Genomic DNA, 18,084 nt, shown 5'->3' with positions numbered 1-18,084 from the left:
GTGGCTATGCAAACACGAACGTAGCAGCAGCAAGTGAGGGAATAAGTAGCTAAATCTGAATTTACATGCATGCTCAGATGGGGGTATTTTATTTATTTATTACATTGTATTTAAGTCAATAACTCCATGCAGTTGGCTGGGCTTTCTTAGATAGATAACTTTTTACCAGCTGACATCACATGATCATCTGAATTTGACCGTATTGTCTAACAAACATAGTCAAATTGGATTATAGGATTGGATTGGTACAAACTGGATCGTTTCATTATATATTCCTATATAATCTAATCTATATAACAAAGATCTATTTTCTAAGCAATGTGGCTCAAAATTACATTAATAAGGCATTGGCATAGAATTTTAATACATTATTTTCAAATGTTTTTTTTTTTTCATTTTATTCTTATGTATTTGTCATTTTCTTAACTAATTAAAATATTTTTTTAAAAATCAATAAATGTTTTCATTTATTTAATGTATTCCTTTAAGTTTCATAAAGTGATCGGATATGTACATTCAATATGTCATTTATTTAATGGCATATTGAATTTTGGTCCTCAATAAATAAATGCCATCTCAATCAAGTTTTGGACAAGAAGCTCTTATTTTTCTAGTTGCACCAGAGTAAAAAAGCAATCATCAAACATGTGTTGATGTTAATGTAGTGTGGAAAAAAAAGACAATACTAAAGCACAAATGTTCAATTCCGCTCTTAGTGTTTTTATGGATTTTACATGAAAGTCTATAAAATACACTGAATAAAAGAGAATAGTCCAAAAAAATTTTTTTTTTATTACCTGGAGATTCACTTGCCAGTGCCCTGCTAATGGTTTTGATCTCAGAGGCAAATGGCAAACCATCAGGAAGCATCTCAGCAGCATTTGTCAGGATATCCATTGATGGCCTGAGGAAAACAGTACCGAAAATGTTTATGTAACCCAGACTACCATACAACACAAACAAGGAAGAATAAGTTAGACTTATCATTGTTTGGACTGGAGAAAATTGTAGAGTACACAACGATTTTCTTTCTCTGGCTAACCTCTGAAGGAACACTTACGTCTCAAAGACTTGAGGATGAGTGAAGAAGGCAAACATCCCAAGGGTGGCGTCAATAGTGTCTTCTCGCGAAGCGTTCAAGCTCCACGGCATGCCTCTTGTTGCTCCCTTCATCACAATATTCAGATCGGGATTCGAAAACAACACATGGGCTGTCTCCGTGATGTCTGCTGTGGTCGGAGGGACAGAGACGGCTCTGAACATGGCTGGGTAGTCGATTTGAAACATATCGATGATGTCGTTCACAGGGTCTCTTGTCATCATCAGTGACAGGTCGCGTTTCCGCCTGTTCCTCCCGTCATGGTAGCCGCTGGACGTTGGGGTTGGAAGACCACCAGTGCTAACAAACTGGTGAAAAGCTGCAAACATGTTCCCAACCAGCTCTTCGTACACTGCAGTATCCACGTCCACACTCACTCTGGTCAGAATAGACAGTGGGAGTCTGACGATTCCGTACATCTTGGAAAGAGCCTGACTCAGCATTTCCAGTCCAAATGTTTCGGTTGAGGCCAGCCACACGGACATCTCGTACACGCGCTCCACCGTCAAGTAAGTGCCGTTTGTTGCCAGGAAGTGCTCCATGGCCTGGTACACCACAGGCGAATGTCCAAAAGCCCTTGTATCGACAATCAGTTTAATTATCCTTTCCACTGTGTCAGCGAAAAAGGCCAAATTAACTCCAGAAGCATTTCCTGACACCATGGGGAAGATGTCATTCAAAGTGATGTTGGCAGAGGTTAGGAAGATCACTGCTGCCTCTTCAATGAGCTCCTGGGATGAGCTGCTGCTTTCAGTCAGATGGTAGTTGGCCAGAACGTGGTTCAGTGCTTGGAACGCAGCTTCAATGTAGGGCTGAAGGAAAGGAGCCTCATCAAGCAATTCATCTGAAAGCTGTCTGATGGAAACCAAACTGTGGGAAGAAGACATTTGATGAATGTCAAAATGTAAACATGTTTGCATAACATAACGACCTTTGTTTTATTCTAAGTCTTTATTGCAATGAATCCCAAAAAACGTTCTTTATTCCTTTTCAGATTCGGAAGAAAAAGACATTTCCAATCTCGTCCTTCATCCTTAGGAACAGATTAAAGAGCTGTAACTCATGTAGTTAGACCTGTTTGATTCCCTGGGATACTCAGATTATGATCCTTATCCCCATGCCCGGCTCATTAATGGTGCCGACATAAAACGAGAAATCAATTTTAAGAGGAGAAGAAGGCTGAATCACAGCTAAGCTACTATCTATTCAGACCTGCCTGTTTTCAGGCAGACCAGCGTTAAATTAATCAATTTGAATGCAAATGCGACCACTTCAGCTCCTTGTGTAATTATGTATGAATCAAATAGGTTTCAGTGGTGCTTTGTGGATAATGTGGTCACAGCAAATTAAGTATTAGGTTCATGGTGAGTTCATGTAAGCTGCAGGTGAAACTGTCTCTAAAGGTCTGTGCTCTAAACAGAATTCGATGGAAATGTTTTCTTTTGTCGCCGCTGTACAGCACATCTTTTACTGATTGCGCCGTAGTCAGGGATGACCTGATCCGATCCCAGGTTTCAGCCCAGAGTACTGATCACGACACTTTTAATTAATCAGTATTAGGCGTGTTCGACAAAACTCTGGTTCCCAATATTTGTCATTGATCTGTGTCTCTGATTATGTCAGCCACTTCCCCAGCGATATTAGTTTTACGCAGCCAATTTTTCACAATTACAGCCTGCTTTTATTAGCACAGTTTGAGAAGCTGTATGAAAGTTTGCGTATGTTATTTTGGTCACCAATCACCAATTTTCAGCTTAGAAATGAAGCTTTTTTTCATTCTTTACAACAGCTTTCAGAGTGGGAGAGAAGCTGCAGCCGTTCTCTCTGTCATGAGTCATGTGACCTGCTCTGTCTGATGTGCTTAGACATCACACACAGCTCTTTAACACCATCCTTTAACTTCACAGTCATTCAAAGCAGTGCATGTTCCGTGGAGCAGAGAAAGGACAATACCGTCATCCTTCTGAACAAGGTAAATCATGCCCAGATAAAGGAAATGAAAGTTGTAAATAAGTGATATAAGGTGGTTGAGGTTGATCATATGGGGTAACCAACTTCTATGCATAGGATGAATTTGGATTGGACCTCTGGGGTAAAAAATATCATAGTTTCCACATATGATTCATGGCTAAATAAAGATGATTACGAAATAACCTTTAGTATCCTACAAAGAATACCTTCATGACCATTCATTATTTTGATTGTTTTCAAAGAAGACCATCTTTGAGAGCACGATTAGATGGAATCGCATTGAAATATGTAGCAAGGTGAATAAAGTCATGTCAAAAAAAGAGAGTAAACTAGCCGAACACTGAAGCGGATATCATTATTCGCTGTGGGTATGCTGAGTCAGAAACACGTTTAGAAACAAATGCACATTATAGGAAACATGTTAAGTCACAGTACAGCAGCTATTTTAATTTAACCCATGTTGGAGCAGCATATTGAATCTGACCTACAGAAACTGGTTGGAGCAAAAATATCTGACACTGTAAGCAGAAAGAGGAAAGACTCGGAGAGGCTGCTGCGTCTAGTGAGTGAATTGTAATACTGATGAAACACGATGTATAATTTTACAGCATTTTACAGCTGCTGCGTTGAAGTTAACGAATATGGCTTTATTAGCTGCAATGAAGTGTTGCGCTGCGATTCTGCATTGGCTGATGACTAAAATAACTCGGATTGGTGGTTGATGCAGTAGTTCCCAGTCAAACTGTCCTCAAACTGGTTGGTTAAATCCCATAAAGGTTGTTTCTGTTTAAAAAAAAAATTAGCAACGTTATGCTCCTTTTTTCATTCTATATTTGTCTCTTTTGAGCCATTTACCATGGGGAAATTGCTTGGGTTTCCTGGAGACCTAAATAGACCACTAAGTTAATTTGATATGATTTACTGTCAAAACAGCTCTTAGTGAGTTGAATTATTATCGCCAGATTCAACACCAACACACTGTTTAGTGATTTCCTTCCTTGAGAGCACCCAAATTATAACAAGAGTAAAGAGCACATCGTGTTAGGAACAACATAATCCAATTGTAGCTGACCTGCTTTGCAACTGCATGTCCTGGAGCAGCCAGTACCAGGATATGTGTCCCTCGTAGCTCAAATGCATCCCTGTCAGCTGCAGGAACTGGCTGGAGAGAGTCTTGATGAACTGTTGTATCACATCTGTGCGGTTAATGCTGACGTGATAGAGAGACTGTAATGTTTTGACAATCCTGCCAGCTGCCAAGCTCACACTTATTGGTTCCATGCCCATGTGCTGTGTAGAAGCATGCAGGAGAAAAAAAAGAGAGTGTAAGAAGCAAGACTGTTTATTTCCTGAGTGACAACACTGCCACCAAGTGTTGAAACTGTTTTTTTTTTTTTTTTTACAAATACATTTGCAGTTTGCATTTTAATTTGCCATGCTCCTACTCACGCTCATGTTCAGGTGGGACAAGTCAGTGATTGCTGCTGCGTAGGCATCCAAAACAGGCTGCAGGCCGGTGCTGCACCAGATGGCAAATGTGGAAAGGTTTGCCCCTGCTGCCTCTGCAACAGGCTCCCAGGCTTTAAGGGCGTCGCTGCAGTTCAGTGGGCCACTTGCCTACAAAGACAAAAAAAAAAAGGAGAAACAAATCTTATATCATGTTCCATAGAATGTTCTAATAACATGCTGAAAAAAGAACATTGTGCCCAAAACACAAAAGGTTGTAGGGAGGGGGTGGCAGGGGGAAGATCCTAATATCTCTTCTTTTGAGGTTTAGAAAGAACAAGGGATAATTCTCCCACAGGTATCTGTTCTTCATTGTGTTACTGTTATACGCCCACATAGGCACTGTATAAATCACAAACACTGGAGTGCCATGTCGTCTCTTCCATGTCTAGACTCTGAGGGTATTTACATGTTTTGCAAGATAAGACGCATACTTTTCTCCACTGCATGGTGGTTTTATCATGATAGGGACAATAATTGGGATGGCTCTTTTTGGAATAATTTTATACTTTAATTTGATGAGGAAATGTGCAGGTTCAGACAAAAACACCAAGGAAGATGGTAACACTAAATTTTCTGTTGCTGTTAAAAATTCATATTTTACAGAGCAACTGAGGGAAATTCTAATCATGGCAGAGCAGAATTAGTATTCTGGCAAAGACACTCCGACATTAAAAGTTAAAAAGCACCCTCGGATCTGAGCAGCAGGTTGGTAAAGCTTAAATCATCATTTGTTTATCCTCAATAAAAGACTCAGATGGGTGTTGGCTATTTCACCCCTCCACCATTTTTGTACATTTGCAAATGTACCCAGCTTTTGCAGGGATGAAATTGGGAAAATGATAACCTGCAAAGTTCATACCAACCATGAATCAATTTGTACCAGCCAGGGGAACTATTTCTACTCACTCTGACAACCACATAGCAATTTAGAGTTATTTTCCATAACCCAGTCAATGTGGAAAATGTGGTTGTAGGACTTCAACAAACATCACCTTGAGGCCAAGAGTTACTTTAATTTGACACGAATACTTGCTAATTTGCTATTTTTTAATGAGAGAGTAATGCAAAGTTTTTAGGTAACATTACAGAATGTGATTTGATTATATAACCCGTGGGATTTGAGCCTTTTTATGACAATTTATCTCTAAAATTTCTAAAAAGATGAACCAGAGCACTGGCTTCATACACAGCTCCGCTAGATTCTCATCTCCCTTCAGTCCTCCGTCTGGGATTTCTCCCATTGAGTTCGATTTTTCTGGTTGAACTTCAACTGGGTCAATCAGCGAACAGAAGGTGTTGTTGTGAAGTGGAGGACGTGAACAAAGCCATTCAGTTTGTGTTGGCAATGATTTCAAATGCTGAGCAATTTAAGTCAAAGCAAGAGAAGTGTTTGAGAGATTTTATTGGTGGTGAAGACATAGCAGCTAAGAGGTTGGTTTTTGCATAAAAATATGTAGCTATGAAAAAAATTCATATGCCAGTGCTTGACTATATGGGCACAAAATACAGGCTGAGAAGAGCAAAATGGCAATTGCGTATATATTAATCGTGGCTTCAATATTTCAAAGGGCAAAATAACCCAAAGTCAACTCAAAGTCAGGTAAGCTAGAATTTTTTTGTGAAGCTATACATTGTAAAAAAAAGGTTTCTCTTTCACAGCCACATGTGAAAGAGAAACTATTTTGATATTAGAATGTTCTTGTTTCTTAGAAAAAAAGATAGATAACAAAACCAGCGCACACAACAGAAACACTTTTGGAATCTTACTTTTTACCTAGAGAGTGGATTTTTCACAAATATATGTAGTGTGAATAGTTTATAAATAAATTCCTGCTTGCACGCAACCATCAGCTATTATATATCCTGAAAATGTGTAATTTGGACTGTTTACCACTAAAGTCATACCCACATTATATTCCAGTGTGACAATACTGTCTGTCTCAAACCTTGTTGAGATAAATAGATGTCCAGGTGCCTATTCAAGCCATTGGAACGGACAGATTAAGTTGCAAAAACCAAGATAGTTTTGATACATTAATCAGATGTCTGGAAGCAATTGAAAAATGAGACGTGAGACACGGATGAGAAACGGCTCTTGTCAAGTGCAACAATGCATGACAGCTGGTGTGATAGCTTTGTTGTCCACCTCAAACGCAGACATGTACAAAACCATAACAAAAGGAAACTCTGCAAATGATTGTGAAGATTCAGAAAAGCTGACTGACCTGCTGGGCTGCTTGAAGAGTTCCTTGTATGGCAAGCTGCATTCCTTCTGTGAGCTCAGACATGTTGAGATGACTGGTGTTCACAGCCAGCCCAATGTCTCTCATCAGGGCCACCAGGGGCATCTGAAGGCTCTGTAGCATGACTGAGAAGAAGAAAAAGTGAAACTGACAAATGCAAATTACCTTTATAAGCTAAATGAAAAAATGTACAGGCACTGTTCCTTTATGCGTTTTAGTTAGAGATTAATAAAGATCAGATAATGTGTAGGAACACCGATGCATAATTGAGATAGTGCTGCCGACTTCTTCATTTTCTCTTAGATTAAATATGACTACCTCTATCAAAGTACCTACATCACATCATTTCTGTCTTTTTTTTTGTTGTTATTTTACTTGGGATAAACATAACTGGTGGCGGCCAAAATCAGATCAGGTCAGGATTCACAGAAAACGGGACATTGTTACAGAACAAAGCAGCCTTGTCTGAGCCTTTCTGATACTAACTTTTTCTGACATGCAGATCAAATAATAGAACAGTTTGAAAAGTTTCAAATCCCTCGGTGCAATTTCCTATATGAATATATTCTGGGATGAGGCAGTTTTGAAAGTCAAAACACCACTGGTGACCCCAAGGGAGAGCTCTGCGAAGGAGATGGTAATGCACCTCCAGGTGCTTTGAGTAGAAAAGCTATCTCACATGTCTTTACTTTTAATTGCTTCCTAAAAGTTTACCAGAACCCTTAATTTATGTACGCTTTCACAAAACATCCGTGAAAATCCACAGATATGATGAGAGTTGTGTTCTTGCAGTAGGGGTAGGCGTCTGGAGGTTAACTTGTAACTACATAAAACAATACAAAAAAAGATATGGAAATATATGGAGCAATGCTGAATCAAAGTTCTCCCTTTTTTGCTTTTACCAATGTTGAAATAGTTTTTTTAAACAAGGGAGAACAAGACAGTTGGAAAACAACGTCTGGAGTGGACTTAAATTTGGACAAGAAACATCTTTAGTGAGACTTGAGCTAAATTTCAACACATTATTTGCACTAAATGTTGTACATTTGGAAAAAAGGACTATAAAATCCAAATTAGTTAAATAAAACTGGCGTACCAAGTGAGCATTCAGTCAAGATTACAGTTAAAATTGTCCGTCAAAGCTCACATAATCACTGGAATCATTCTGTCTTGTTAGACATGTTTTGACCATGTGCTTGTTTGCCTGCCTAGTGGCGATAACCTTAATTTAACAAACTATAATTTAGGAAAATTGGCTGGAGTAGATAGAGTTGCTGAAAGGGAAGTGCCTGTTTAGTTTTGTGAATAATGTAGATGTTTAAAATACCAAAATAAGGCTTTGAGGCAAGATTGCGTACTCTTGGCACAATCGAATTTTTAGATGACTTGCACAATGTGTGTCTTATTCCTTTTAGCTATTTAAACAGGCTTCGTCTGGACGAGTCAGCAGTTTGGCTGAAGACTTTTTTTTGTGTGTGTCTGTTGTGTCTCTTGGTTCTCTCACCATTCTCTGCTTGCATGTTCTTCACCACAGCTTCAGTCAGTTTTTCAAAAACAGGCATGACAGATGAGATGTTGCTCCAAAGGTCTTCTTCTTCGAAAGTTGACAGTAGACCTTCCAGCATCTGTTCGAGGCTGGTGCAGAAGAAAATAAAATTTGGTTTAAGGCAACTTCATCTGACTGTGAACTGAGGGAGAAAAAAAAACCCATAATCTGGCACAATCAGTTTTAAGGGTATGGCTTCAAATAACTTGAAAATACCAGGTAATTATTTCTTATATCTGTGTACATTGCTCTGGATAACTGCACTTACTTGTCCCATGTGTCTTGATTTGCATTCCCAGTCATCACCTGCTCCAAAGTAGGAACAATAAGGCTGAAACTGTCCATAGATGTTGAAGGTGGGCCTTCTATTGCAAGTTGCAGGAACATTCCCACAAGTTTGGTCAGCTGTTATTGAACCAAACACACATAATTAGGCATAACTTTATTATTACCTTTGTTGCAAAGGTTCTCACACTAGATGTATCAGACCACATAAAGTGTACCTTGCTAATAAGATCTGGTAAAGTTTCCATTGACGTTCCCTCAAAACTCTCCCAGAGAGTCATGTTACCTGAAATTATATGGAACGTTTTGACAAAGTCAACTTAAATTTGTAATGCTCAATATGCAAACAAATATCAGAAATCATCAGGATTTAACATGACATCTCCCCAATAATTACACTAAGAAGCTGACTTACCTTGGCCAGGGTTCAAGATGAAGTCCATTATCTTAATGAGGACAGAGATGGAGTATTGAGCTGTGGAGTTTGGAGGCAGGAAGCTCTCGATGGCCTTCATCTCATTCAAAATTCTTGAAAACAAAGCAAAAAACAAAAAACAAAAAAAACAATAGTACTTTCCATATTAGTATTCCCCTTGAAAAGGTTAAAATATTCTTTTCAACTATTTAATTTGGTTCGTTTTACCACCAGAAACAAGTCTGACATAATGTTTCCTTTCTACAAATACATTTTATTGTTTTATCATTAGTGCAATAAATACCAGAGCATATCAACTTAATCCTTTAAGTACATATCTGCCATTGAAAATTTTGTACAAACCATTTGTCAATGATCTATCAGGATGCTTTATACCTGCTGTGATAACCAACAATTATTTTTCTTTATACTACACATAATCTCTTGAAAAGAAATTTATTTATGTTACTCCATCAAATGTCTCCCTGCTGGAGTCCATATAGAGTTACCAATATTTTGGTAGGATCAATGGTTATTATTTGTCACATTCTATGAAAGGGCCAAAAAGGATCAAACAGGGGCCGGAACCAAAATAAAGTTTTCAAATATTATGCAAGTGAAACGATATCCAAACATTTTCATTTCACATTTGTTTTATTTTATAATTTATGAAAAATACTGACCTACAAAAACAAAAACTGATGGCTCATGGTTTAAATTAACTGGTTTAAATGGAATAAGGATGGAACAAGTTTGGGATGAAATGCCAGTGCAAAAGGACAGAATGAGGGTCTGAATTGGCAAAGTGGTAAACTCACCCTGCAGGGGATGTTTTCTCCTTACATGAAACAAAATAAGATATTGCTTCTGTTCACAGCTGACTTTACTGAATTAATTGCATGACAGGCCATATTTGGTTCAGCCTTTTAAAACCCCAATTTTAAAAGGCTGATTTTAAAGCCAAATCTTTTTGCTCAACTATTATTTTCTATTCAAAGTTTTCTCATACTTTTTTCAACTGTGAAAACAAGCACCGTGATCATTTTACCCCATGAGAATTAGCAAAAGCAGCACCCTTACTCACATTTGATTCCACTGATCTGGCCCGCTGGATGTAGATGCACTCTCAAAGTATGTAGTGAGCAGTTCGATCATTGGCAGCAGATATTCCGCAAAGTCTTTTGGTATTGTTTGTTGGATAACTTTCTCAGCTCTCTCCAGGATGAGTAGGGAGGTGTTCCGTGACGAGGCAAAACTCATGCCCTGGTTAATAATAAGAGTTAGAGAACCTTCCACAATTCCCAGGATGTTCTGCTGCACAGCAGGTGAAAGGGGCCCCATGACTGGACCAGGGATCTGCAGGACTCGGTGGACGCCACTTAGGATCGCAGCTATAAAGTCATCGCTCTGAAATTCACCTGGTTGCTCTGCCATTCTTATGGCATTGTTGAAAGCCTCTGTGATGTTGGTTATTGTCAAGAGGAATGCTGCCACATCTTCGTCTATCAAAGGAGCTACTGTCTGTAGCAGAAGGTTTAGGTCTCTAACAGGGGTGGAAAACGTTGTTGAAGAGTTTCCCCACTGGAGCATGCTAGAAAGGAGGAATGGGATGTTTGGCTGTTTTATCCATCTCTCAATGAGGTCAAGGTAGAGTCTGATTTGAAGCTGAATAGAGTGCAGCTGTTTCACGCCTGGAATGTTATCCTGAAGCTCCATGACGGTGTTTGTGTAGTTCAACAGGTGGCGAATGATCTCAATCGTTGTTTGTCCAATGACACTCAGGTCTGCGCCATCCAATGGGTACTGAAGGCTGTCCACCAGGAGCTCAATCTTCTCACTAACATACAGGGTGAACTCAATCTGAGACAGCTGGGCTGCCACTTGAATCCTCGTGATGTGGAAAAAGTCACGTAGGAACCCTGAGACTGAACTGTTTCTGGTGATCGTTTCCAGCTTTGTCAAATACCAATCCACAAGCTCCAGGAAAACTTTCTGTGTATGAAGCGGGTCCTCCATTGAGGTAGTATTGAAGCGGTTAAATGGCTCCATGTCAGTGACCAATTGTATCAGTTGCTCCACCATTGTGATTTCCATATTGATATCTGAACTGTTCTGTTGGTTGAGTTGAAGTATCATCTTGATATTGGTCAAGATGGTTTCCAAGGCTTGCACAACAGCAGTGTTAGGATCGGAGCTGAAGTCCACTTGGTTGAAATCTCTAAGAGTTTCTGAGATGACATCTGAGATGACAGAGAAGAGGGTTGTTTCGTTTTGGAGTGCTGGTGTGTTTGCCAGAAAGCTGCTAATGCCATTTATCAATCCAAGAAGACAGTCCGATGTCATTGTCAGGTTCTGCTCTTGTCCAGAACACGTTTTGTTCATGTCAGTGAAAATGTTCACCATCTTTTCCACCAGATTGTTCAGGTTGGAAGCTCCAGCAAGTGTTGCAATTTCATGAAGATCGGACCCAGTTAGGTTTGACTGCTCCAGAATGTTCTCGAGACTAGATGTTGTGATGTTTTGCATCTCTGTGACTAATTTCATGAAATAAAGGGTCTGCTTGAATGTTTCTAAACGGTCTGCATCATTTGGTGACAGCATGAGCGAGAACACTATTGTGCTAAATTCTTCCAGCTCCTGGCTCCAGGGGACATTGCTGGTCAGTGTCACAGTGACAGATGTATCTCCACCCACTGCAAGCATGAATTCTATTACGTTATCAAGCAAAGTAAAGATTTCTGAGACTCCTTCCAAGCAGTTATTGCCTTCTTCACATTTGGGGACCAAATTCTGCAGAGCTTTAAACTTCTGCAGAAAGTAAGTAGCATTTTCCTGAACATTGGGCGGCAGGAATGCCACCAACTTCTGAATGATAAGGTCCTGGGCAACATCTGGTCCAACCTGAGTGAGACCCTGGGGGTTGTCAGGGTTGAGTAAGTTAAGAAGGTCCATGACGGCAGCCTGAAGGTCAGTGACTTGAGCAGCAGTTAGTTGGCCATTGGTTGACAGAAGATGCTCTATTTTTTGCTGTCTGAAGAGAGAAGTTACAATCTCTTGAAGCTGGCGTAAATATCCAAGAATTATGTTGGTTGGGTCACCATCTGGAGAATAAGCTAGTGTTTGCAGAAGCTTCATGGCACCAAGGATGACTTCATCAAAGGACTGGTTGGTGAAACCGTAGAGCGCCTCTTTGAGGAAGGCAGCATCTTCAGGTTTGATGGAAGCTGAATATGTTAGCAGACTATGTCTCAAGATGTCAGAGAAAGAAAGTGTCAGGTTACTCTCCAAAGACAGGAACTCCATGATTAACTGCTCCAGTCCTTTCATTGCTAAGTCGGTTTCTCTAGAGGTAAATATCTGGGGGTTGAGCCTGATTATCTGTAAGACTGCATCGAGCACTGTGGAGGCATTAACCGGAACACTTCTGAAGAGCAGAGGCTGGAGTGGTTTAAGACCTGCGGATTCTAGCAAATCACTGATGAGTGGACCTATGATGGCAGGGTCTGAGATATTTTGGTTAGGCAGAGCAATGATTGTTTGGACAAAGCCATCCAGGTCCAGAACCAACTTAAGGAGATGGGCAGAGAGTGCATCTCCCTCTTCAATCCTATGTTCTAAATACGTGGCTGTCAGGTTTTTGTAGACTTCCCCGTACACGTGCTGCAGCAGACTCACTGTTCCTCTTAAAGCACTATAAGATAGAAAATAAGAATAAAAAATATGATTAGCTATGTTAACAACAACAATAAAGCAAGAAAACAGTATAAAAATGAATGTGGAAACCGAAAACGTCTGAGAAGAACAAGTTCAAACAGGTTTGTCAGCTGCCACAACAATGACCTTCATCTGCTCACCACACTGTTGATGTGGGTCGATTTTTATTATATGTTCTTATGTGTTTTTTCATCACCAATGTGTATTATTCTTTACTTTATTTGTAAAAAATAGCTATGGGAATTTCTAATTTCCCTATAATTAAAACTAAAATCTTATCCTATTTAAATTTGTGAACTTAGTGGTTCATAATTTATGTGTTTATTAACTATCTCACTAAACTCCAAAAAACTTAATGAAATTTTGGAGCTCAGTGAAAGAGAAATTCAAAAATGAGCAAAAGAACAAAACAAATCTTTATTATCTTGGTTGCTAACCTTGGCAGAGGTCTGCATCCTCAGAACTGTGCCTTTATGTGTTTATGTTTTGCTTTAGTTTTTTTGCCCAACTGGAATAAGGAGTTTGTCCATGTATCTCGTCCTGATACTGTCTAATGTCTGCTATTTCTTGGGACATCATATTTTCCAACCGATAAGACTGACAACAAACATAGACGTAGCATTTGACAAAAATAGCAGTGTTTGATAAGACCACAGATAACCAATGCTTAAAAGCTTTTGAATGTAAAGCAAGTCCACAGGGAGACAAAGTTGTCACATAATTATCTCATATAATGAAGAGAAACAATGATCTGACTTACTTCAGAAGGACATCTGCATTTGGTGACATCACAGCATCCGTTGCTGCTTTGACAAACTTCGACCACTCCAGATCAGTGTCACAATGAAGGGCCATTGAGTGGGCATTGACGCAGCCTAAAAATAAAGTAAAAAAAAGAGAAAAAAAAATACATATGTTTTTTTATTATTACTGGTAAACATCTATTGATTACTGTATTTAGGAAAATTATCCTGGCTCACAGTAAATATAGGTTAGTTCAAAAGTATCCATGTGGTAGATGTACATTAGAAGTTATTTTCAGTCGACCAATAACCTCTTATCTATCAGCAAATGACACACGCATCTTCATGAAAGACAAGACCATGCACAACGAGTATCAATTCCAAATTTATTTTACATTTTTAAGGTTTCTAATGTTTTCAGTTGATAGAAAGGCCTTTATTGCCATTGCAGGTATCAAACAATTCTTATAAATTCTTATAAGATCTTTGGTATTTTTGACAATTTATCTTTTGTGATGATCTTCAAGTGTTTAAGGTTGGAAGGCCAGCTATTGTAGTCACCCTAATCATTAGATGCGTTTACTAATACCCGATTGCTACGTTTTTTTTAAAATGTGGTACAAGTACCATTGGTGGTGCTTGGACTGCCTATGTGATTTCCCAAAAAATGATTCCCAATGGTATTAGTTATTTTAAATGTAGCTAAAAAAAATCTAATAAAAAAGAGAAGTGGAAAACGATTGAACAACTTTCCAGATCTCCTAGGAAACAATATTCGGTTAAACTAAGAATGATTTTTATGCTATTCAACCAAATTCTTCTGCTTTTGTAGAGAACGTTTGACTGAGCTCTTTTTAGTGACTCAATCGATAATTGTGTACAGGACACATAGTGAAATGGTGTCTGTTTATTTTTTTAAAGATCTTCATCTAGCTTTTTGATGACAGAAGAGAAACAAAAGAAAAGCAGCTGCACTCACAGTTTGGTGGGTCTTTTTCAACACCAGGTCTGTAGTTCAAAATCCAGTAAGTGATGTGGAAGTAATCCTTCATGCTGGGCCACAAATCACTCTCCTCGAGCTCTTCTCCCAGGTTTTCCGATGACATGATGAGACTGCATAAAAAACAAAACCAAAGGCTTGTTTAGCTTGAAAGTGGAAGTGCATTCTTTATTTGTAACACCTTCATGGAAAGTTGTGCCACAACTTTCCACAGGTCTTGTTTTTGGAGCTATATCAATATGACTTGTAAATTTATGAGTTGGAAACAATTCCAGCTCATGGTCATTGTAATTTAAAAGCCTAAATAATATTCCGAACTGCTTTATTTTTAGAGCAACTAAAAAAAAAAAAAAGAAGTCCCGAACGTGCACCGAAAAGACATTGTAAAACCTGTGTTGAAGTGTCTCCATGAAGTCATGTGTGTGGTGGCAAGGGATCCAGTTCAACCAGTAGTCTCGATCCAGATGGGTTATGAATCTCTGCAGAAATTCTCCAAATTGCATGCTGGCGTTGAACAAGTTGTTCCACTCAGAGAGCATCATGGGAAGTGTCAGGTTAAAGTCTGCTCGGCCTGTGAGGATGCAGTACACTTCTTCTGCCTGAAGGTAAAATATGACATTTTCAAACAAGATTCAAAATAAGAATATGAATTACACAATAAGAAGCATATTTAACACACTTTTCTCAAATTGTGAGAATTGAATTAAAAAAAAAATGATGCAAATCCTTTATAGAAGTTTCTAAAAATATTGAGTGACTTATACCTTTTGCACTACAGGATTCCAGTCCATCAGCAAAGCATGCTTCAGTGCAGGGATGTTTTGGCAGAACATAGACTTCCACACTTCTACCTTTACAGTCTTGGAGGACAGCAGCCACTCGAAGGGCTCAAAAAGTTCCTCACACTCCTCACACTCCACCGCCTAAAAAAATACAAGAAAAGTCTGTTGCAAGGTATATATTCCCAATGTTGTGTGACTGGTAGCTATCATATCTACTGAGGAAAAGAATATCAGCTGAAAGTGTTAGACAAACTACAGGCTTCATAAATCTGAGTAAGACATAAGAATAGATATTGATTAATTTACATTTATTTAGCATAAGAGCAAACTATGTTGAATTAAAATAAAATAACCCTACCTCCTCAATGACTTCCACCACACTGTCTATTACCCGGCTAAACCAAGTTGTTGCCTCAGACTGGTTCTTCTGCAGCATGTGGTAGGTCATTTGGAGATTTTGTGCGTCTTCCAGGGCATTGCTCATCACTTCTGTAAGTATAAGCAACAAATATACAACGATGAGACAAACAACGGACTGGCTGATAATGTATTCAATGGAAAAGTGTTATCTTATGCTTAAAAATCGGATAATAAAATATACATTTCCATATTCAAGGGTACCCTTGTGTTATTCAGCTCTCAGTTTCTTAACACAGAAAGTATACATACTATTCAGAGATGTACAAGTCAATCAGAAAGGTTGTCATTATTATAATAGGTGTGTTAATCTTTTACTCATTGGAACTAGTCAGTTTTCACTTCATCTGTGTTTAATGAAAGTCTAAAAAGCTTTGTGTATCACAGTTAGATTAAGAATTTGGGATAATCTTAAACTTGTTTCACATTCCTTTGGATTTCAAAGTTCTACTTCTATAATAGAAACTGCTGCAGATGTTTTCCTCTCTTGTGTCTTAGAGAGAAAAAAGACATGCTTTTTCTTTTTTTTAAAGAAAAAGCAATTGGGCTAAAAGAAAAACCCCACCAATAGTTACGCCCTGGTAAAACTGGATGTATCATCATACAACAGTAAATGTTGAAGTGTGTGGTATTTTGAAAAAACAAACAAACAAACAAACAAACAAAAAAGCAACGTGACAATGCCGTCTTATAGCACCTGACTTGCTATAAAAAAATATTTTGTTTGCAGTCTTACTTTCTACAGTGACCAAAGTCACCCTTGCTGCCTTCATGGAGTGGAAGCTGGTTTTGAGAGCTCTCTGAACAACATTGTCCAAATCAGGATGAATTTTTGCAATCTCCAGCAGCACTTGAGCGACTCCCATAAACCTACCAAAGCAAAAAGTCAGACTCATTACTGAGGGGGAAATTAACAGTTTCTTTAACTTAACAAAATGACCAAAATTTGAAAATAATTTATGAACCTTGAAATCAACGGCTGCATGTAAAGAAGACATGTCCCTGTACTTACAGCTCTGCCTCGTCACTTTGTGGTTCTGCACCTATGCTGCGCTTTGACCTGGAGACTTCCTGTTTCCTTGACGATGAACCTCCCATGAGACTTTGCACCAGTTGTCTCACAAAGGACACATCATCTGCCGCCACATGCTTGGTCCATGCCAGGAAAACCTAGGGTTATAAATTTCACAAAATGTCCGTGACTTGTCAAGCGACTGCAGATGCAAAATAGATTCCTCTATAATCTGGTACAGTGCACCAAATGGTGACATTTATGTTTGAGTTGGACATTGGCCCTTTTAAAATAAAGTTCATTATCGGAAGAGGGAATCCTACACATACTTTTTTAAGTGAACAATTCCACATTAAACTTCTGCTTTAATCTTCAGTTTCTACAAAAAGACAAATTAGTCGAGCAAAATGTGTGATAAGTACAGGATGGGAAGAACAAAAAAACTAAAAAAACTAAAATCTATGAGCATCTATTCCATTTTCTACCACACTTAGAGCATGTGTTACATCAGATATACACATCAAATGAGCTCAGTTTTGCTGGACATCAGATGGACATAAAGTAAAAATATATCAAGGTTAAGTAATTAGGGAAGTTAAAAGATGGACACGTGAGAAGTGTAAAGGTAAAAGTGAATAGAAAAGTAAAACGCTGGAAACACCCATAAATACATGTTTTTCTAAGATCAAAGCCAGTTCTGTTCCACCTACTCAAGGTAGGACACACCACTGACAGCATTCCTGTTTTCAGCTCAGACCGATCAGGCTTGCAAAGATGATAACATCACCTGGAAGTTCAGTCTTTGCAGCTGTTGGCAGCATAGTCTGTAATTAAAACTAATTGCTACAAATTTGATTGACGTGAGAGATGCTTGCTACCGATCATTGTGTCAACTGTTACTCACGGCAGTAAAATAGGAGCAGGCCGGCTGGCATTATTACTGAACTGTGGGCTTTGCATTAGACAAAGAGAGATTTAATAATTAAAAAAAAAAAAAACCTGATGCCCGGTCTGACTGTAACAAACCTGAAAATAAAGCAGACGTTTTTATTTTCTGCTCAAAAGCTGAGGAAAGTGGTGAAATAACCTAGTACCAATATGATTTGGTGGAAGCAATCTGTGCACATAATTACTTATAACAGCTTAAGATTGATAAAATATAAGACGTGTTCGCTACCGTCTTGCGAACATGCATATTCCCATGACTGCTAATTAACTTCTAATTAAAAGCACTCAAGGTTCCTGGTCTGTTAGTGCCAGAACCGGAGTTGCCTGTTGTCAGCAGGGTTTTTTTTTTTTTTTTTTTTTTGCATTCCACTGGGTATATTTAGCAACATGACACAGCAAC

General features: G+C 38.7%; 1 protein-coding gene across 1 annotated transcript in view; it reads right to left on the bottom strand.

Moving 5' to 3' along the window:
- abca12 (ATP binding cassette subfamily A member 12) overlaps window positions 1-18,084 on the bottom strand; it is a 67,201-nt gene that overhangs the window by 42,190 nt on the left and 6,927 nt on the right. The window contains exons 12-28 of the mRNA XM_088001745.1: window positions 16,737-16,894; window positions 16,461-16,594; window positions 15,666-15,796; window positions 15,290-15,448; window positions 14,916-15,124; window positions 14,505-14,638; window positions 13,543-13,657; window positions 10,153-12,759; window positions 9,069-9,181; window positions 8,872-8,939; window positions 8,637-8,773; window positions 8,327-8,457; window positions 6,805-6,947; window positions 4,520-4,687; window positions 4,143-4,360; window positions 1,061-1,969; window positions 798-904 (exon numbers count right to left, since the gene is read on the bottom strand). Of these exons, the coding sequence (XP_087857871.1) occupies window positions 798-904; window positions 1,061-1,969; window positions 4,143-4,360; window positions 4,520-4,687; window positions 6,805-6,947; window positions 8,327-8,457; window positions 8,637-8,773; window positions 8,872-8,939; window positions 9,069-9,181; window positions 10,153-12,759; window positions 13,543-13,657; window positions 14,505-14,638; window positions 14,916-15,124; window positions 15,290-15,448; window positions 15,666-15,796; window positions 16,461-16,594; window positions 16,737-16,894 (5,641 nt within the window). The remainder of the gene's footprint in view (window positions 1-797; window positions 905-1,060; window positions 1,970-4,142; window positions 4,361-4,519; window positions 4,688-6,804; window positions 6,948-8,326; window positions 8,458-8,636; window positions 8,774-8,871; window positions 8,940-9,068; window positions 9,182-10,152; window positions 12,760-13,542; window positions 13,658-14,504; window positions 14,639-14,915; window positions 15,125-15,289; window positions 15,449-15,665; window positions 15,797-16,460; window positions 16,595-16,736; window positions 16,895-18,084) is intronic.

The sequence above is a fragment of the Poecilia mexicana genome, unplaced genomic scaffold, assembly GCF_051168715.1.
Source record: "Poecilia mexicana isolate PSO_F unplaced genomic scaffold, ASM5116871v1 scaffold_2, whole genome shotgun sequence".
Lineage (NCBI taxonomy): Eukaryota > Metazoa > Chordata > Actinopteri > Cyprinodontiformes > Poeciliidae > Poecilia > Poecilia mexicana.
Note: the sequence above shows the minus strand (reverse complement) of the source record. Positions and strands in the feature narration are given on the sequence as shown.